Source organism: Salmo trutta, chromosome 1 (assembly GCF_901001165.1).
Source record: "Salmo trutta chromosome 1, fSalTru1.1, whole genome shotgun sequence".
Lineage (NCBI taxonomy): Eukaryota > Metazoa > Chordata > Actinopteri > Salmoniformes > Salmonidae > Salmo > Salmo trutta.
This window is the reverse complement of record NC_042957.1, coordinates 55608903-55630299: the sequence shown is the minus strand read 5'-3', so window position 1 is coordinate 55630299 and position 21397 is coordinate 55608903. Positions and strand designations below refer to the sequence as shown.

At 43.6% G+C, this 21397-nt stretch overlaps 1 protein-coding gene across 3 annotated transcripts in view; it reads right to left on the bottom strand.

Moving 5' to 3' along the window:
• Positions 1 to 19310, bottom strand: part of LOC115201436 (myosin-9) — a 33169-nt gene extending 13859 nt beyond the window's left edge. The window contains exons 1-8 of one of the 3 annotated variants that reach the window (XM_029765057.1): positions 19024 to 19310; positions 5925 to 6259; positions 4025 to 4181; positions 3179 to 3206; positions 2927 to 3020; positions 2208 to 2228; positions 271 to 363; positions 88 to 151 (exon numbers count right to left, since the gene is read on the bottom strand). In XM_029765057.1, the coding sequence (XP_029620917.1) occupies positions 88 to 151; positions 271 to 363; positions 2208 to 2228; positions 2927 to 3020; positions 3179 to 3206; positions 4025 to 4181; positions 5925 to 6254 (787 nt within the window). In that variant the 5' untranslated portion in view covers positions 6255 to 6259; positions 19024 to 19310. Of the gene's footprint in view, positions 1 to 87; positions 152 to 270; positions 364 to 2207; positions 2229 to 2926; positions 3021 to 3178; positions 3207 to 4024; positions 4182 to 5924; positions 6260 to 10876; positions 11140 to 19023 lie in introns of those variants that run through there. The other 2 variants (XM_029765065.1, XM_029765074.1) reach the window with 2 other exon arrangements.
• Positions 19311 to 21397: the final 2087 nt, after the last annotated feature.

The following is a 21397-nucleotide window of genomic DNA, read 5'->3' as shown; positions in this document are numbered from 1 at the left end:
ACCGCTGCGCCACTCAGGACCCCAAACTACTGTATATTTCAAATGAGGGAGTGAATTTCATTGTGATTAACATAGTATGAAGGATACAGGTTTCAATGTTGGCCCCCACGATGTATCCGTTGACGTCGAAGTTAATCCTGATGAATTTTCCCTGGGAGAGAGAGAACATAGTGAATTACTAAGGAAGCAGGAAATACTTGTCCAACAGAAAAAATAAATACATTGAAGTCAAACCACAAGCATCACTAAGAGATTTTAAAAAGGTCTTACGAATCGGGAGGAGTTGTCGTTCTTGACAGTCTTGCCGTTTCCAAAGGCCTCCAGGATGGGGTTAGCTTGCAGCAGCTGCTTCTCCAGCTCACCCTAGAGGACAAACAGAACCTCTCCATCAACCAATGACTTTATCCCATTAGATTCTTTAAGCCACCACCTCCTTATGAGGACATCTAGATTAGTGCAAATTCTATAGTGACACTAACAGGACATGCCATTTCTCATTTCTCAGCAGTGGGATCAAACTGAATACCGTTGGTGATTCCAATGGATGATTCATAGTCATGCATTGTGAGAACTAGACATCTGCTTTTAATTTACTCTAGTTTCACTCCATTGTGAGGATTTCAGTTGTTTGAACATTTGATTTGTGTTTGGATGTTCCCTTTTCACACCCAAGTCCATCATTTAACCATAAGTCATAAGAATTCACACAACTGCATTACCTTACTTATGGAGAAAATAAAACAAACTGCATGCAGACCATTGAATATCACCACACACGGAAACATACACAAGTACACAATACCCCACACAGCGCAGTGTTAGTGCCCACACCTTGACACCCAATGGACGACCCTGTGGCCCTCATCAGTAACCCTTCACCCAGAGTAGCCCCCAGACCCCATGCAGAGAACTGTCAAGGTTCACTACACTGACATTAAGTATACACAACCCCCTACAGCCAGAAATCTGCACATAGTTCACACTGAGCTCTACTTCAGACTGTTGTTGTACAGGTAAATCCATGCACATGACTCCATCTAAAATGCCACTTGTAATACTACAGTGAATTCCAATTTGAAAAAGGATCTATACATGGACAGGAAAGCCTACTGATAACCTTCAAGAGTCTGCTACAGCTGAGGCTGTGTCAACATGTGAGGAGCTTGGCACATATTGGGTGGAAATCACTTCAATCCACCCAATAAAAATAGACTCACACTAATATTCTTGCATAGCCTAGCAGTTAAGAGGTTGGCCAGTAACCGAAAGGTTGCTGGTTCGAATCCCCGAGGCGACTAGGTGTAACATCTGTCAGTGTGCCCTTGCGCAAGGAACTAACCCTAATTGCTCCTGTAACTCTTCCTGGATAAGAGTGTCTGCTAAAATGACTCAAATGTAAAAATGTAGCTGCTATAGTGGCTTTGTCAATGTTATCAATCTGAGGAGCTCGCTGAACCTTTTTCCTGAATCTTCAAGGACAATCTTAGTTTAAAACCAATCCCTAACTAATCCTATACATTACACCACTATCAGGCTTTAAACAGTAATAAGGAGCAGGGAATAATGGATATGATCACTGGTATGAAGCATCCCCAGTGAACCAACACACACTTATACAATTAGTCCACTGGCATCAACGCACACAGCAACTCAGTGAGTTTGTCCAGAGATCTTTAAAATGGTGTGGACAAAGTGAGAAATGGAGGGGGAACTGTGAGAGAACGTTGACCAGATCTCTGAACAAACACACTGGAACACACACACACACAGCAAGCAGACATGATGTCGTCTCACACACAGGTAAACACATCAAGCACACTTCTGGAACCACCAGGGGGAAAACAAAGGATCAACAGCGTTACGCAAAATTCAGCCAGACTTGTCAAACTGCAGAGCTGTTTACTCATTAAACGTCTTTAAACGTAGTATTTAAAGAAGATCAAATCAACAATACAAAAAGGGATGTGCTCTGAGTTTTGTCTGGCTGAATTCAAATGGCAATTTCCCCTTTAATAAAGAACATTCCTTCCTCTGGACATGTGGCCTACACTTCCAAGTGACCCACTAGCCCAGCACAGAGCACGCTCCAGCAGCACGGGGGAGGAGGGAGAGACACCGCAAGAGCCAGGGAGAAGGAGGAAGGGTGTGGAGGAGGAGATCCAGAGATGTGATGGGAGAGGAAGGAAGGGGGTGGGGGGGTAACTCACATGTGACAGGAACGAGCTGGTCTGTTGATGGGAAAAGAGAAACACACAACCTCAAAGGAATGATAGATACAGATACTGGTCTGCTTTCAGAAAGGACTGGTCCTCTTGAACCCTGTAGTCACAGCTACATCTATCACAGGGGTGGCCAACTACAGCACTGCAGGGTTACATTTCTCTCATGGCTTTAGAGTTGACCGGAGGTCACTTTGATTCAGCTCAGCCGCTGGAGGAGAAATGTCAACAAAAGGAATAATATATTCAGTCCACTGTGGTTTAGATATCACACTATGAACCAGCTAACAAGAGAGTTTAATCTACATCCTGCAGTGCTACGGTCAGTCTTAAAGAACCAAGACTGGCCAACCCTTATTTAGAGGTCCTCTATGGCACCATAGAGCAGTGTGACTGATGTAGAAGCAGCACCTATCCAAGACCTGGAACAATATGGTGATGGCTTGACAATGATGTAATGTTAAGTACCACTGGCACCACTATTTCTCAAACACACATACAATCACAGTACAAGTGGTTGAGCATTGAGGACTCGGGAAAGTCTGGTTCCGAGCTGATAAAGGACCACAGGAAACCAGGCCCACGTCAGAGAGTGGAGAGTGAGAGCATGGTGAAGAGAAAGAGAAAAAAAAGGAATAGGAAGGAGAGTAGAGGGAGAAGATCAGAGGGAATTATGAGAGAGAATAGTAGAGTAGATGAGGACTGACCTGGTCTTTCTTGGTCTTGTGGGAAGAGGCCACGTGGGCCAGATACTGAATGACCTTCTTGGTGTTCTCCGTCTTCCCAGCACCAGACTCTCCTCTGTGGAAGAGAAAAGGAGGAAGAGAGGAGGACAGAAGCAAAAAAGTGACTTCCTTAATCAGTCGTCAGCAATATCACACAACAAACACCGTGATATTTCAAGGTCATGTTGAGAGACCAAGATTTGCTGTTCATAGGGTTTTGTGCTCAAGACTCACGTGCAAAGAATGGACTGGTCTTCACGGTCTGTGAAAAGAGGTGGGGACAAGATTTTTTTTTTTTTTTTTAAAAGGTACATATTACATGCATTAAGTTAGATTGAACAACATGAGGGGACAGTTGAATTCAATAGTGACAATAGCTTCTGCTTTTACTTGCAGCCCATCATGGGTGCTTGTGGTGCAAAGGAACTTCAGTTCCATTGTCAGAACAACTGAAGTATGTTGTTGCCAGCTGGCTTTATATAAAATGTGAATTCTACAGTGTGTATTTGCTATCTCAGGAGCACATGCACCACATTTTTGTCTCTGAAACAGGAAGCGCATTGGTCACACAGGAAATCAATATCCGGCTTCCTGTGAATGGAAAGGGTGATGCCTTTTAACCAACAAGCCAATTAACCATCCCCATACTGCACGCTAACTCCCTCCCTCTCTTCTAAAGTTAAATGACTCCCTTTACTTCAATGGGGGCCAACCATGGACTAACAAGACAAGAGAGTGAATGGACAGCCTGACAGCACATCAAGATAATGGGTCTGGGATAGAGTACTGAGAAAGTACTGTATGTAGCCTACATCCCCTTACAGACTGACTAATGGCCTTTCCTTGGTTATGGAAGGCAGGAACCCTCAGAAATCGAGGCTAATGCTTCACTACTTAAATGCAGACTTTCAGAGCCAAGTGTGCCTGGGAGGAGTCTAAACCGATTCATATCTTCTAGACAAATCTTAGTAAACATGGATGTTAAAAATACTACCAACAACCGTTTTACTCATTAGTCTCATCTGAATACATATGAGAGGTTACTTACTACAATGTGGTATAACAAGGACCTTCGCTTACCCTGCATCATGCTCCTGTAGGCCGTGTCAGTGATGGCGTATATATGGGGGGGCATTTCATGCCTCTTCTTGCCCTTGTACATATCCACAATCTCTTCTGAGTAGATGGGCAGATTCTTATAGGGGTTTATGACCACACAGAAGAGCCCGGAGTATGTCTGTGATACAAAGAGAAATGCTTATTAATAATAGCTACTGAACATACATGCTCTCCTCTATCCATGGCCTGAACCAAGAACACTAGGGATTATACAGTCGGACTTAACTGGCCTTCTTACATTGGATTTTGGCTAGTCTAGAGATAACATTTCAATTAAAATTCCACTGTCGATCTTAGCGAGAGATTGCAGTAGAATCACTCTGACCTGCCAATGTAATAGTTTAAACTGACTGCATATTCGATCACTCTGATGGTCTACAGGCGAGAACAAGACTGGACAGATGTGAATGGGGAAATCATAGTGAACATTATCTTCTGAATCTAACTCTCTCCAAGTCTCTCGTCAACACCAGTGAACATTATCTTCTGAATCTAACCCTCTCCAAGTCTCTCGTCAACACCAGTGAACATTATCTTCTGAATCTAACTCTCTCCAAGTCTCTCGTCAACACCAGTGAACATTATCTTCTGAATCTAACCCTCTCCAAGTCTCTCGTCAACACCAGTGAACATTATCTTCTGAATCTAACTCTCTCCAAGTCTCTCGTCAACACCAGTGAACATTATCTTCTGAATCTAACCCTCTCCAAGTCTCTCATCAACACCAGCTCCATACTTTATTTCCCAATCTCCCTCCCTGACTTCAGCCAGAGGCTGGGCTTGATCAGTCATGTTTCACAATCACCAAGAGCTTCTACCAAACAGTGACATCATCCGAGGTGATTTCACCCCACCCCCGTCCCTTTCATTATACCCCTCTAAAGCCTCCCCTCATCTTGGTATGGGCATCTGGAGCATCTCTCCTCCCCACTTCATTTATGTTCATCCGCCCTCCATATTTCTGTCTCCTTCCCTCTCAGCTACATTCCTGTCTTCCCCTCCCCATTGCTCCGTGCCCTTGCTTCTGGTCTGGTAGTTGTCTCTGCCTCTCCCAAGAGGGGGGTTTTCAGAAGGGTACCCGGTTCAGTGGCGCGCAACACGGCAAGACCCAAACCCCAAGAGGACCAGGGTGTGTTGACTTGACCGGCTCAAAGCCCAGTGTAGCAGGCACCAAAGCACTCCGTCGTGGACAGAGGGATAAATGGCATTATGGGGGGATAAATGGCATTAGGGGGGAACAATAATTGGAGCACGATTTACATTCCATATTCATTTAATTTCCAGCTCCACCTGAAACGCAACTCTAAACAGCTTTACTCTCCACCCCCCCCATTGTGTCCCTCTTCCACCCCCCCTCAGGAAAGTATTGTTCCCTGCAGATTCCTGTTTACAGCAGTACTCCAAACACAGGAGAGAGTAAGAAAAGGAAGGGAGCCAGAAAGGGAGGACTGAACATACTTGTATGTTTGGTAAACATTACAGCCTTTCGTTTGGGGTGGCAACCTGCACACAATGGGTCATCTGACAATAGGCTTAATGGGGATAATGAGGCTAGGAAGGAGGACCACCTGGTTTGGAACCAGGCCAAGTTGTGACATGAGAAAATAGTGCTTTCGTAACCAGCATTAAGCAAGACCTTGGATAACATCTAAAAAAAAAAGTCTAACATTATCAGCTCTTGTATGAGGGGGGCAAGAGTGAGTCAGGAGTGTTCACATTAACACAGAGTAATGATTGACACGTGTACCATACAATGAGGTGAGGTCCTTCAATGTGCTGTAGTATCAGACTTTCTCCTTCAGGTTCTACAGGCTGGGAATGTGTCCTTCAGTTCAGTGTGTGCCTGGTGTATAATACTCACGTAGATGAGGCCAGAGTAATATCTCTCCTTGAGGTTGTGCAGCACCGAGGCCTCGTTCAGGCAGGTGAGCTCAGCCATGTCTTCCACCTTGCTGAACTTGGGCGGGTTCATCTTCTGGATGTCATCCTTGTTGACTTTCACCTTCTTGCCAGAGTCTGCCAGCTCCACCAGGCACTCTTCACCTCGCTCCTCCTTCACAGATCCCGCCTCGAAGCCCAGCCGCTCCGACGGCACCCACACCAGCTTCTTGGTGGCCCAGTCTGCCTGGGCCAGAGGGTTGTTGACCATGTTGCGGTCCACGTACAGGAACTTGTCTGCGTCTGTCGCCATGGTTGCTGTGGAAAGAGACCCAGAAGTTGGTTAGGGCTAGGAAATCGAGCATTTAGTTGTAGTATCAATTCTATTTAGTTAGACCGCAACCAACAAACAAACCTGATGTAAATGAGCAACAGTCCTGACATATACTGGAGCCAAGTAAACAAAGACTTCCCTTAAACTACAAAGCATTATCCATCCCCAAAACAAGAATGTGGTCATGAAATTTAATTTCACCCTCACGTCAATCTATATCCGCAATACCCATGGGATTGTTCTGAGCTAAAGACAGCCACTGCCCAGAAGGTTTGTTGGGTTGTGAGTTGATGTCTGTCAAAGAGGTCTGGTCCCTGGCTGTTTGTCTTGATGTAATGTCCGGGGAATGCCGGGGTCACCAATGTTTCCTCTACAACATGGAGTGCTCAGGTTAGGTCAACATAAAACACTATTCTCAACGAGGCCCCACGTTTCAGGCAACCGCCACGGATGCTAAATCAAATTAAAAAAGGGCGCACTCCCTTTCCAGCCAAGAAGGTCTCTAAAACATTTTTTTTATCGTAACTTACAGTGCTGTAAAACTCAGTTGAAGTCGGAAGTTTACATACACTTAGATTGGAGTCATTAAAATTTGTTTTTCCAACCACTCCAAATTTCTTGTTAACAAACTATAGTTTTGGCAAGTCGGTTAGGACATCTTTGTGCATGACACAAGTCATTTTTCCAACAATTGTTTACAGACAGATTATTTCACTTATAATTCATTGTATCACAATTCCAGGGGGTCAGAAGTTTACATACGATAATTGGGCCTTTAAACAGCTTGGAAAATTTCAGAAAATGATGTCATGGCTTTAGCTTCTGATAGGCTAATTGACATCATTTGAGTCAATTGGAGGCATACCTGTGGATGTATTTCAAGGCCTACCTTCAAACTCAGTGCCTCTTTGCTTGACATCATGGGAAAATCAAAAGAAATCAGCCAAGACCTCAGAAAAACAATTGTAGACCTCCACAAGTGTGGTTCATCCTCGGGAGCAATTTCCAAACGCCTGAAGGTACCACGTTCATCTGTACAAACAATAGTACGCAAGTAACACCATGGGGCCACGCAGCCATCATACCGCACAGGAAGGAGACACGTTCTGTCTCCTAGAGATGAACGTACTTTGGTACGAAAAGTGCAAATCAATCCCAAAACAACAGCAAAGGACCTTGTGAAGATGGAGGAAACTAGTACAAAAGTAACTATATCCACAGTAAAACATAACCTATATCGACATAACCTAAAAGGCCCTCAGCAAGGAAGAAGCCACTGCTCCAAAACCGCCATAAAATGCCAGAGTACGATTTGCAACTACACATGGGTACAAAGATAGAACATTTCTCAAAAGTACACTGGTCTGATGACACAAAAATAGAACTGTTTGGCCATAATGACCATCGTTATGTTGGGAGGAAAAAGGGGGAGGCTTGCAAGCCAAAAAACACCATCCCAACCGTGAAGCACGGGGGTGGCAGCATCATGTTGTGGGGGTGCTTTGCTGCAGGACGGACTGGTGCACTTCAAAATAGATGGCATCATGATGATGCCAAATTATGTGGATATATTGAAGCAACATCTCAAAACATTAGTCAGGAAGTTAAAGCTTGGGCGCAAATGGGTCTTCCAGATGGACAATGACCTCAAGCATACTTCCAAAGTTGTGGCAAAATGGCTTAAGGACAACAAAGTCAAGGTATTGGAGTGGCCATCACAAAGCCCTGACCTCAATCCCATAGAACATTTGTGGGCAGAACTGAGAAAGCGTGTGCGAGCAAGGAGGCCTACAAACCTGACTCAGTTACACAAGCTCTGTCAGGAGGAATGGGGCAAAATTCACCCAACTTATTGTGGGAAGCATGTGGAAGGCTACCTGAAACGTTTGACCCAAGTGAAACAATTTAAAGGCAATGTTACCAAATACTAATTGAGTTTATGTAAACTTCTGATCCACTAGGAAAGTGATGAAAGAAATAAAAGCTGAAATAAATCACTCCTATTATTCTGACATTTCACATTCTTAAAATAAAAAGTGGGGATCCTAACTGACCTAAGAAAGGACATTTTTACTAGGATTAAATGTCAAGAATTGTCAAAACCTGGGTTTGAATGCATTTGGCTAAGGTGTATGTAAACTTCTGACTTCAACTATATATTCACAGTAATGTGCAACATGTGCTGACCATCTCATTTAAATATGTGGTTTTGGGAACGAATTCGTTGATTACATACTTGGAGGAAAATCTTCAAAAACAATGTGTTTCGCAACGTTCGGTTTCTAGGGACGAGGAGCACGTCAGAGTGGGAGGTTAATAGACTGTTGTACATAATGAGGCCTGAGGATCCTCCAATGTTCAACAACAAAAAGTTGAAGATTCAAGGGACTAAAAGTTTAAATAATATTCCCACCCCCCAAAAAATTGGGTTAAAGGCCTAAACACAATGTTCAGTCTTGAATCTTGTTTACAAAGCTTGTGTAAAACAACCACAATGCTAGAGGTGAGAGATATTGCTTGCAGGCTCAAACAGGACCGGCTCACAGCTCATGAACAACATCTAAGTCATTGAAGTCAGTTCCATGGTGTAACCCACATGGAGAGACTAGACAAGTATTACCAGAATCCAGTGGGGTGAGGGAAGGGTGTTTCATAACGTTTAGCTAAACACAGAGGTATAGAGAAAAGGGAAGGCCATTATCTGAACATTCCAACAACGGGAGCGTTGCGCTTTCCCTCCACCGCCAGGGTCGTTAGCCTAAAACTTTCCTTTACTCCCTAGGGTAGAAATAAAAGTTGACATTTTACAACAAATGGCTCTGTTTTGTTTACATATTCAACTTTGCAAAACACTCAAAAAAGTTAGAAGTTTGGGATATTTTTCCACTTTACTTTTGAGCTTTGTTTGTTGGCAGAGTTTCTGCTTGGATAATTTGGAAATGCAATTTGTGAAATCTTGGGGAGGGGGGGAGGGGGGGTTACAGGTGGCAAGTTCTCCTACAGTGCCTGCCATCAGAAAGCTATTCTTACGAAATAGCAACATCATTGAATGTGAGGTTTACCTGCTGTAGAATAGGGAAAAGTTATTTTATAGGCATGTTAACCTACACTGGGGGCAATGCAGTCTACTGCACACAAAGGCTAGGGAGAGTAGATGTTTGAGAATGTATTGAAAAAAGGCTGTACTGCATTGGATATGGCCATTGCTGACAGAGAGAGGGTTATGAGAAATACTAAAATGGCACATTAACCCTGATCTAAGTCAGGGAACCAGGAAGGGAACCAGGAAGGGAACCAGGACTGTAGCACCATTCCCTCTCCCTCAGAGCTCTACAGCTGACTTCCATCACTACACTCCCCTTTCACAACTCTGTTTCTCAACCCTTACTTCCCAGTTTCCTGCTTTAGAGTGAGGTACCCCACAATGAGTCCCCCCAGACTCCTCTCGGTCAGCTTCAGTCTCCCTCTCCCCACCCCCCTCTGTTTATCCAGTCTTCCAGGGTCACATTCCTCCCATACTGACACTATCAGAGACAGAGAGCAAAGGAATGCTGCACATTTCTTTCCTCTTATCACCATCAGTCTCTCCTGGTCTTTCCTTCCAGTCTTTCTGCCTCTATTCCTGTTCTCCCGTTCCTCTACCAATTGTTCAGCACGCTGTTAATGTCTGACTGATTACATTTTTGCGCCATTCTACATGTAAAATATTTTTTGGGGTTGCAAAGTACTCTCAGCAGGCAAACGCTATTGGTGTGTTCGAGCCCATAAAAACACTCACGATACATCAACATCACCTATCCCTGGTAATGCACCCACAGGCTGTACAGTATAACAGTTACTGTGCAGTGGTGAAGCCAGTGGCCTTCAGACAGTCCCTTGACTGTGGCAGAGCCTAACTATCTGCAACTTTAGGCAAACAACCAGCAACCACACCAAGGGGCGTCTAGTCAGTTCCATGCAGACCTAACACAGTTAATGCCTGACTGCAATAGTTAACTGTGTTTTTGCCAAGCAGGAAAACAATAAGCAGTAGGGAGTACAGCCTCAACACACCAACGCTCTGGGATTGATTCTTATCAAGTGTCAGCGAGGCTAACGTGGGCGTGCAGCATGAAGAAGAAAAGAAAACATGTAGCCTACATGAAAACAAACTCAAAACAGGCAGCTCAAAACATACACAGGCCATCTGTTGAGTGGAAGCAGGATGGGAGCCAGAGAGTTTAGCTTGCATTGTCTACCAGCAAGACATGGATAAGCCAGCAGGATAGGAATATAACCCAATGATATTGAACAGAAATAACAATGATAAAATGAGACTTGAAAAAGGAGAGCATGCAGCCGTTTTGGACGGCCCTGGGGAGGGAGGGAGCAGAGAGGCCTGTGCTGTCCTACACACGTCGTCTTGACACAGATTAGTCAGTGACGCATCTCCTCCATCCATCTCCTGAGAGCAGCACAGGGCTACATTTAGAAGCACATCTATTCTTTCCATAGCCATTCTATGGAAGGTGCTCTACATTGAAAGGTGAAGGCGAACCTGAAGTGTGATGGTCAGCCGTTGCCAATGTCTATGGCATTAAGAGAACACTGGGTAGACCTACGTATTTTATTATGACTCAGAGTCCCCACCAAAGTCCACAGCCTTCTGTCTGGCCACCAAAGTCCACAGCCTTCTGTCTGGCCACCAAAGTCCACAGCCTTCTGTCTGGCCACCAAAGTCCACAGCCTTCTGTCTGGCCACCAAAGTCCACAGCCTTCTGTCTGGCCACCAAAGTCCACAGCCTTCTGTCTGGCCACCAAAGTCCACAGCTTTCCGTCTGGCCACCAAAGTCACTCAACCTGGGACGCCACTAAGCCTGAACCTCAGTACTGTGCAGCTGCAAGGCCTCCCCATGTCTCGTCACGTTAAATACTGTTCAGCTGTACAAACAGACTCATCTATTGAAGGTTGGCTACATTGAGATTAGCCGTTCTGGTAGTTACTCATGCAGAGTTACACATTAATGAAGGCGACACGTGGAATACAAGGAAACTAATCGCTCCAACAGTCCCTAAATGTTATCGAACCTGACGATCACTGGCTAGCCAACATGTCATTCAAGGCTAAGAAAACAACCTCTGACATCTAGGAAGGGTGGTGCTTAGTCAGAAGTGGCCTACTATGGGAGCGGAACCCCCCCCGGGCTGAATAACACAAGGGGGAGGAGAGAGGGTGCTTTCAGAACCGACATCACAGAGACAAGAATGAAGGCACAAAGGAAGGAAGTAAGGCGTGTCCTTGTCAACGCCTGGCCCTCTCGTTAAAAGGCACACCAAGGGCTGCTTGCTCTTCATCAGAGCCATCCTTCCCTCCCTCCACTCATTCCATTCCAGCTCAGTGCCTTCCCCTGCGCCTCCTCACCCAGAGTTATGCTGAGTAGCTGGAAAAGTCAAGGTCTTGATCCTCCATCTCGTCAGTCGGAGACCAAAGGCTACATTTAAAGCCTGACCATGTACAATAAGCCTTGTATCCCACCAGCCACATTATAAAGCTGATAAACAGCTGTGGCCAACTGGCCATGGTATATGGCTCCATTGACTGGAATATTAATAGACCCATTAATACATCCCCCTCATATCACATCCTACCCTGTCCGTCCCTACTCTAGTCATCAGATGGTCTCTTGTTGGGTCCAGTCTAGCATGGTCAGTCTTAAGCATGTTAAACTTCAACGGCCTATCGCTCCCTCTCCTGCCCTCTGACCTTACCTCTGGCTCTTCTAGTCCTCACCACTGTCTGACACCCTGAGGGAGAGCATGTGACCGCCAGACGAGGCCAGGAGAGATAGACACACACTCCAAGTTCATGATGGACTCAGACACCTAAAACGGGGGAGGGAGGGGGAGCCAAGGAGAGAGAGGAAATGACAAAGAGGGAAAACTATTTTGCCATTTGTGGAACTTTGTTGTGTGAATTCTTGCAGAGACACCGTTGAAACTAAAAGTTCTCGGTCCTCTGCAGACTGCAGTAAATGAAGTCCTGGAAACTAACCACACTCCATGACAAACACTTATCCACATTCCTCGCTAGAGATGCACATAAACTGGAACTCTAAGCAACCTGTTAGTCTAGCAGCACCATAAAGTGAATAACTGATTTGAACTGTCCAGTTTAGATCTAATAGACATTTCCTTTAATTATTATATGAACTGTACTAGTTGACAGCCAGTAGGTGTCAGTCTTGCACATACACGTATAATGATTTGATGGCTCATATTTCTTTGGTCATTTTGACAGCAATATTGGACATGGTTGGCTTTTTAAATTTGCACCCGCTTGCTGAACAAGTGAAAGCGCATTGATATTAGATAATGGTTACATAAGCCTTTTACCGGTTGTGAAAGAATTCTGGAGGGAGTCATACATACCTGCTTCCTCGGTCACATAAATAAACATGTCTTTCTAAACCCAACTCAGGGCATAAAACATCTTTCACCTGACCATGAACACTGAACAGGTCTTCTCATTTTTTTCCACTTAGCAGACAAAAGGGAGGGGATGGTGTAGTCTAACTCCGATCTCTCCTTATCCCTGACTAGAAGTCTTATCTACAGTATAAGAGCACTCCCTTTGAAATCACTACAGTCTAGGCTACATGAAAACAACAAATGGTGTTTAGCGTTTATGGAGGCTTTTCACCAGTCAAACAAAAAGCACTCACAGCCAGTTGAACATGTGCTGTATTCAAACTAGTGTGGCATATGGAACCTGACCTGTATTTTAGTTGACAGAGAAATTAAATATGGAGTGGCAGTCAGAGGGACATCCCCGTGCAGAGAGCGTTTCAAAGTTCAGCGTGAAACTGTTTGAGTGCTCAAGTTGACTGCGTTGGGCAATAGCCAGTCTGACACACACGCCTACAAAACCAAATACATCAGGTGCGCAGATCACACCCAACATGGAACAAAGTCTATTTTCTGACAAGCAAGGTAGCTTTTCACCACCCACATGGCGTAAAAGACCTCTACCTAACTAGTAATCTGCTTCTCTCCATTAGTTACATTGAATAAAAATATAACCGCAATATATAAAGTTTTAGTCATGTTTCATGAGCTGAAATAAAAAAGTTTGCAGAAGTGTTCCAGACGCACAAAAAGCTACTGAAATTTGGCTACATCCCTCTTAGTGAGCATTTCTCCTTTGGCAAGACAATCCACCTGACAGGTGTGGCATTCAAGAAGCTAGTTAAACAGCATGATCATTACACAGGTGCAGCTTGTGTCGGGGACAATAAAAACACTATAATGTCCAATTGTCACACGACACAATGCCACAGATGTCTCAAGTTGAGGGAGTGTGGAATTGGCATGCTGACTGCAGGAATGTCCACCAGAAATGTTGCCAGAGAATTGAACGTTCATTTCTCTACCATAAGCTGCCTCCAACATCATTTTAGAGAATTTTTGCAGTATGTCCAACTGGCATCCCAACCGCAGACCATGTATGGCATAGTGTGGGTGAGCGGCTTGCTGATGTCAACATTGTGAACAGATGGTGGTGGTGGGGTTATGGTATGGGCAGGCATAAGCAACGAACAATGAACACAATTGCATTTTATCAATGGTAATTTGAATGCACCGACACGAGATCCTGAGGCCACTTGTTGTGCCATTCATCTGCCGCCGTCATCTAATGTTTCACCATGATAATGCACGGCCCCATGTCGCAAGGATCTGTACACAATTCCTGGAAGCTGAAAAATGGCCTGCATACTCAGACATGTCACCCATTGAGCATGTTTGGGATGCTCTGGATCGATGTATACGACAGCATGTTCCAGTTCTGCCAATATCCAGCAACTTCACACAGCCATTGAAGAGGAGCGGGGACAACATCCCACAATCAACAGCCTGATCAATCCTATGCGAAGGAGATGTGTCAAGGTGCATGAGGCAAATTGTAGTCACACCAGATACTGACTGGTTCTGATCCATGCCCCTACTTTTTTTTTTTTTTTTAAGGCATCTGTGACCAACCGATGCATATCAGTCTCCCAGTCATATGAAATCCATAGATTAGGGCCTAATTCATTTATTTCAGTTGACTGATTTCCTTATATGAACTGTAACTCAGCAAAATCTTAAATTTTTCCATGTTGCTTTATTTTTGTTCACTATAAATGAAAAAGGACAACTCTCCCTCCACCCAGCATAGGCCTAGCATGTATCATAAACCAAGCAGCAATCAGTGTTTCCACGGTTAAGTCTAGAGAAGTGAGAACAAGCCTTGTTTGTTTGGAACCCCAGCCATAGATGAGTCATTTCCTGCTATTGTTGCATTCAGTGGAACCCTACAGGTGTGCGCTGTGAGAGGGAGGATGGGAAGGGGGCCCCAAATAGGAGGTATGGAGAAATTGGCAGAATGGAGTAGGAGGAAGGAAAGAAACAAGCAAGCAAACAGTAGAATACACTTAGTAGTGGGATTTGCACTAGGCCTTTTTAGCTGATACATTGGGTGTCCCTGCCAAGTCGACCAATCCGATTGACCCAATTCAAAGCATATTGTTAAAGCCAGACTGAACTAAGGAATGAGTTTATTACATATAAATAATAGTTGTTAGCGAGAGTAATGGCAGTAAAATAAAAGTTTGAGAGATTGACTGGCAAGCCAGCCACAGTAAAATATGACTCAAGCCTGAATCAGAGAGCAAATACGAATGCACACGTAATATCCTGTGTTTGATGTCTGCATTACTAAGAATCCATGATATCAAACCTGTTCTTTAAAATGGTGATTGGAAAGGAATGTACTTGAATTTGATTTGAAAAATCCAGTATTTTTCCTCCATAGCTTGTTCTCCATCTTATTAAAAAAAGGGAGCCAATTTGTTTATAGGACTCTTCCATTATGTATTTCTCATGCGCTTGCTTGTATCTCGGCAGCATACATATGGTGAGCAATATGTTTGGAACGTCAAATCCCCCCCCCCAAAAATACATATATTTTTTTAATCACAGTACCGAATCGTAATACATATACAATTGTGAGGAACGCAAAACATATCGTATCGGCACCCAAGTATCATGGAAATATTGTGAGGTCCCTGGCAACTCCCAGCCCTAGTTTAAAGATGGAATCCGTATCAGGGGAAACAGCGCCACTGTCCGCCCCAGCACCGTCGTTATCGTTTTGTGGAGTAACAGAGGTGAGGTGCGTCGAGCAGTGTAGTTAAAAAAAGTTGCAGTACATATTCTGCTGTTGCATCACGCATGCAATGACGTCGGATGTAGAAAGAAACTCATTTACAGGAACTTTGTTAATATCCCAATCTGACATGACAGTTTCACCATTAACAGGCATTTTAATTTGTCCTGTATGTTTTTAAATTAATTAGGGTAGGGGGCTCTATTTTCACCTCCGGATGAAAAGCGTGCCCAAAGTTAACTGCCTGTTGCTCAGGCCCAGAAGCTAGGATATGCATATAATTGGCAGATTTGGATAGAAAACACTAAAGTTTCCAAAACTGTTCAAATAATGTCTGTGAGTATAACAGAAATGATATGGCAGGCGAAAACCTGAGAGAAAAAAAATCCCACTTCCTGGATGGATTTATGTTTGTAGTTTTCCATTGACTGCCTGTACAGATTCCATTGACTTAGGACTCAAATTGCACTTCCTATGGCTTCCACTAGATGTCAGTCTTTAGAAATAGTTTCAGGCTTGTATTCTGAAAAATTAGGGAGTAAGACCACTCTGAATGAGTGGACACTGCAGTGTCCCAGAGGTTTTTCATGTGCGCGACCGAGAGCGTGGCTTTCTTGTTTTCCTTTTATATTGACGAAGCTTTTGTCCAGTTGAAATATTATTGATTATTATGACTAAAAACAACCTGAGGATTGATTATAAACATCGTTTGAGATGTTTCTATGAACTTTACTGATACTTTTCGGACTTTGTTTGCCTTTGAGCCTGTGGATTACTGAACAAAACCCAAACACGACGGAGGTTTTTGGATATAAAGAGGGACTTTATTGAACAAAATGAACATTTATTGAGTAAATGGGAGTCTTGTGAGAGCAACCATATGAAGATCAAAGGTAGGTGATACATTTTATCGCCATTTCTGACTTGTGTAACTCCTCTACTTGGCTGGTAACTAATGATTTGTCTGCTGGGCGCTGTTCTCAGATAATCGCATGGCATGCTTTCGCTGTAAAGCCTTTTTGAAATCTTACACCGTCCCGTGTGGCTCAGTTGGTAGAGCATGGTGTTTGCAACGCCAGGGTTGTGGTTTCGATTCCCACGGGGGACCAGTACGGGGGAATTTTTTTTAATGAAATGTATGCATTCACTACTGTAAGTCGCTCTGGATAAGAGCGTCTGCTAAATGACAAATGTAATGTAATGGTTGGATTCTTTAAACTGATGTATAACACTTGTATGTCTAATGAATTTTTATAATGAGTATTTCTGTTTTTGAATTTGGCACTCTGCAATTTCACTGGATGTTGGCCAGGTGGGACGCTACCGTCCCACACCCCCTAGAGAGGTTAAGCAGATTTTTAGGCTAAACTACATATTGTTCAAATGTGGTCGACCCACTGGTCATGAATTGGATACATTCTAGTAGGGAATCATTGAAACACAGTCAGTAAAATGTAAGAAGATCACGACAAGTTAGACTAATCAGTTTATATCTAATAATAATGGTGAATGCCTTTCCAATGAGCAAGTGTTGAAATCCAGAGGATTCGTTTCAGATGTTGCCAGGGGTTTGATTCACAGTTCAGTGCAGTGAAAGCACAAACAGGAAATTATGTTATTCTGACTAGGAACCAACACCCTGCGCTATTGAAATAGAAAGACACCAACAGAGAGAGACCAAGGATGTATGCAAGAAAGTCATGAACTTGACTGCATACTGTTCCCTTCAAAAGACAGAAACCCTGATCTAAGACATAGGCCTGTGTTTCACTTGAAATAACAAGTTTGAATTAAAGGGCATGATATTCAAATGTGGCTATATCTGTAAGGCAGACATTCACTCAGTGCAGTAGGAACAGACTTTTGCACAGGCCTAGACTGAGCCATGTTCCTATATCAGGAGAATTGCCCAAGCTCACTGGAGAACCATGCGTCATTTGTGAGTCCCGGATTGCCTGACGACTCACACTGAATTCTTCCTCTGCTCTATATTTCGCTACACTTCAGCTTGAGACTGCCAACGTTGAAGTCGTTTGTGGTGACGTCAAAATTAAGGTGACCAGTGATTGCATCATCTCAAGCCAATCAGACTATCAAAGCCAATGACACTTCCAAGATGCTGCTTTACCAACTTGTGTTCTGGTCCAAACCATTGGTTTCTGGGACCAATCAGAATGGGTTTGTGTTCTAACAACCTAACTAGCAGGCGTAAAAGAAACTCCTGAAACTAGATGCCCTACATACTGGTCTTGACGAGAAGAAAAAAGACAACTTGGGGAAGGTTCTCTTCTGTAATGTTCAACCAATCCGATAAATGTGGAGGAGTTAAGATGGAGTCACATTGTTAACGTCCAAAAGTGGAAGTGGCATCACAGACGCTTTCCATTTGCCCTGAAAACCGGAACATCCCCTTGTTGGGGACTCTGATTTCTAGAATGCTACCCTCTGCGTTGGGGAGGTACTCAGATCCAGACCCATTGTGGAGCAGAAACTAATGTCAGTGGGCGTGGCATTGCGTTTGGCCGGAGCAACGAGTTTGGGTAGCCAGGCAAAGTCCCCGAGGTCGAAATAATCAGAATCAAAGTATTGCAGCAATCTATAACTTCACAACACAAAACACTGACCAAACCCAAATTACTGACAAAGCACTTAGACTGGTGTCATTGCATATATAATGTCTGGTCGTGTAACAAGGTTCAATAGGCCTACCGAGTAAAGTGAATCTAGTCTAATTTAGTTCAATTACTTAGGTCAAGAAAGATTACATTTTCTGAGTTATGATGATTTAAGTAATACATTAACTGTACACGACTGGCTACATTGCCATTTCACGCATAATGGGTTCATTGAAGTGTAGGATGAAATACATGAGAAATGCTAATTCAATGACGTAGACCTAAATTGATCAATCGAAGAACAGGAAGCGTGGACGTACACAGCGATTCAATTATAGAGTGACGTAATGGTGTGCAACAACACTCCCGGGGTACGTTAGCCTACAAACTTGTCTGCTTGCCCGGCGGCTGATCACACAGCGAGACATAAACTATACAACATGTTAATCCACGATGAAATAGACACTTCAAAAGGGTTCTAACAGGACCGTGCTCATAGTTGATGCGTTCCATTATTTTGAGTTACTTTTCATTCCCTCCCTTTCTACAACTCATTCATGCGAATCACTTCCTGTAGTTAGCAAGTTAGCATACATGACTTGCTACGTCTTTTCTCGCCATTGCTTCTTTAGTCGCTGATATAATCTTGCTTTGACACAGTGCCTGTTAAAATGAAACTACTTTCCACCTGAAATTGTATCAACTATGTAAACAAAAGTTGATACAGTTGGACGTTGAAAAGTTAACAATAATTCAATAAATGTGAAATAAAATAAAATAAATAAACATCTGGGTTATGAGGTCCCACCCAGTGAGGTGATGAAGTTGCAGTTCTCGTCCTTCCTGGTTAGGTACACTTGCTCACCGCTAGACACAAGCATGTGAAGAGCCAAGGCTGAAGGAAATGAGAATGTAGCTAGAATAGATATCTAGCTAGCTGGACTATTACCTGCTGTTGAGATGCAGAAGCTTTTGGGGTTGGCTAGCTACAACCGGTGGCTGAGTCTGTCTCCGTGTCGCCGCGAAACAAACTCCTTTTCAGTCGACAGCAGCCTCGCAAAGAACTCGGATCAAATTATAGTGTTCTCTTCTTCCCTCTCTTGCTCTCCCTCACTCTTTTTTTCTTTTTCCTTCTCTCTTCCACTAGCTAGTTAAATTCGCTCTTTGCGTTGTCAGTCGGGGTGCGGTCCAGAGGAGGAGGGGCCTATATGTTATGTCTCCGCCCTCCTGGCTTCTCCCAGCCAATGTTATAATAATCCTTACCGTCTGGGCCAATAATGTTATTGAAGGGGCGTTTCCAAGTGGAGAAATTACTGCCACTGGGCAAAAAAAAATCTTGAACATGAAATAGTTGAGGGGAGGAGAAGGGGGGCACAGATAAGGTGGTGTTTAATGAAGGAGGTATGTGCACTGTAAGGATTTTTATGACCATATAAGTACCAGTCCATTCAGGATGGGCTACATCATCCAGGTTATCCCCGTGTGTCATTAGACTGGGGCTAGACTGTCTGCTTTGAAGCACACAGACACTGTTTAGAGCAAACCTACCAAGGTTCATGTCAAGGAATCTACCACTACACAAACTGTTTTACTCTTTATCCATTTACCTTTATTTTGACAGGTAAGTTAACTGAGAACACATTTTCAGTTAGTGATAGTATTACCATCACTGCACTAATAATAGTGATATTTAGGGACAGAAACATACTGAAACTAAAACCCCACTGTGGCATAATAAATGTAGGTGTATGTGCATATAAAAATACACACCAAATAGACAAACAACAATTCAGATTATTTTTCCACCCTAAGAAAAAATGTAATTTGCATGAAATTGGTCAATAGCAATCCACGTGACAGAAACTTGACCTGTGCAAATATAACAGTATTGCTTCCGTCCCTCTCCTCTCTCCAGGGACCCTCTGCACACATCAACAACTGCCTCCCACGAAGCATCGTTACCCATTGCTCGACAAAAGCCGCGGCCCTTGCAGAGCAAGGTGAACAACTACTTCAAGGTCTCAGAGCGAGTGACATCACCGATTTAAACGCTATTAGCGCGCACCACCGCTAACTAGCTAGCAATTTCACACCGGTTATACAAATAACTTATTGTGTGATTGTGTGAATTGCTATGTTTCAGTTTATTGACAGGTAGACCTGGTCCACAGGGAAGTGTCTATTGTCAAACAAAAACAATGTATGATGCTGATATCATAGAAAGCTGTCAGTTGTGTGTTGCTGAATGATCAAGAATCTTCCAGGAAATATAAAAACATACAAAAAAAACAATAACAACTGAAAGAAGGAAGGTAGATTCAACAAACACAAGTGCTTTCCTGTTGAGGTGCAAAAGCCCACTAAGCATTTACCGTCAGGGGTCGTCTTTTGGACGTCTTTTTCTGTCTTTTTTTGGTGTGGTCCAGAATGACCTGGATTTCAATGTCTACGGACATAGATTTTTGACAATAGGCACTTCCCTGTGTATCAAGTCTATCTGAACCAATCATAGACGTCTACACCTAGTGTATAACACATTAGGAACACCTTCCTAATATTGAGTTGCACCCCCTTTTCCCCTCAGAACAGCCTCAATTCGTTGGGGCATGGACTCTACATGGTGTCAAAATGGTTCCACAGGGATGCTGGCCCATGTTGACTCCAATGCTTCCCACAGTTGTGTCAAGTTGGCTGGACATCCTTTGTGTGGTTGACCATTCTTGATAAATACAGGAAACTGTTGAGCGTAAAAAAAACACCAGCGTTGCAGTACTTAACACAAACCGGTGCACCTGGTACCTATTACCATACCCTGTTCAAAGGCACTTAAATATTTTGTCTTGCCCATTCACCCTCTGAATGGCACACATACACAATCCATGTCTCCATTGTCTCGAGGCTTAAAAAGTATTCTTTAACCTGTCTCCTCCCCTTCATCTACACTGATTGAAGTGGATTTGACAAGTGACATCAATAAGGGATCATAGCTTTCACCTAGATTCACTGTGTCATATACACTCAGTGTATATTTGGTTCATGGTCCTATATTTCAACGTCCACAGACGTCCGTACAGGCCTTGATTTGGGCCAAACATTGACGTCTATGTTTGGTTCAGACTTGACCTAGGCCGGCCTTCATTTTAACGTCCACGGACATCCGGTCCCGACCGGCCTATATTTGGCCCAAACATAGATGTTCAGATTGTCTATACTTGGTTCAGATTTGGTCCATCCCGTACCAGACCGAATCTGAACCAATCATCGGCATCTATGTTTCACAAGTTTGGACAGCACAGTACAGCACAGTACAGTAGAGCACAGCA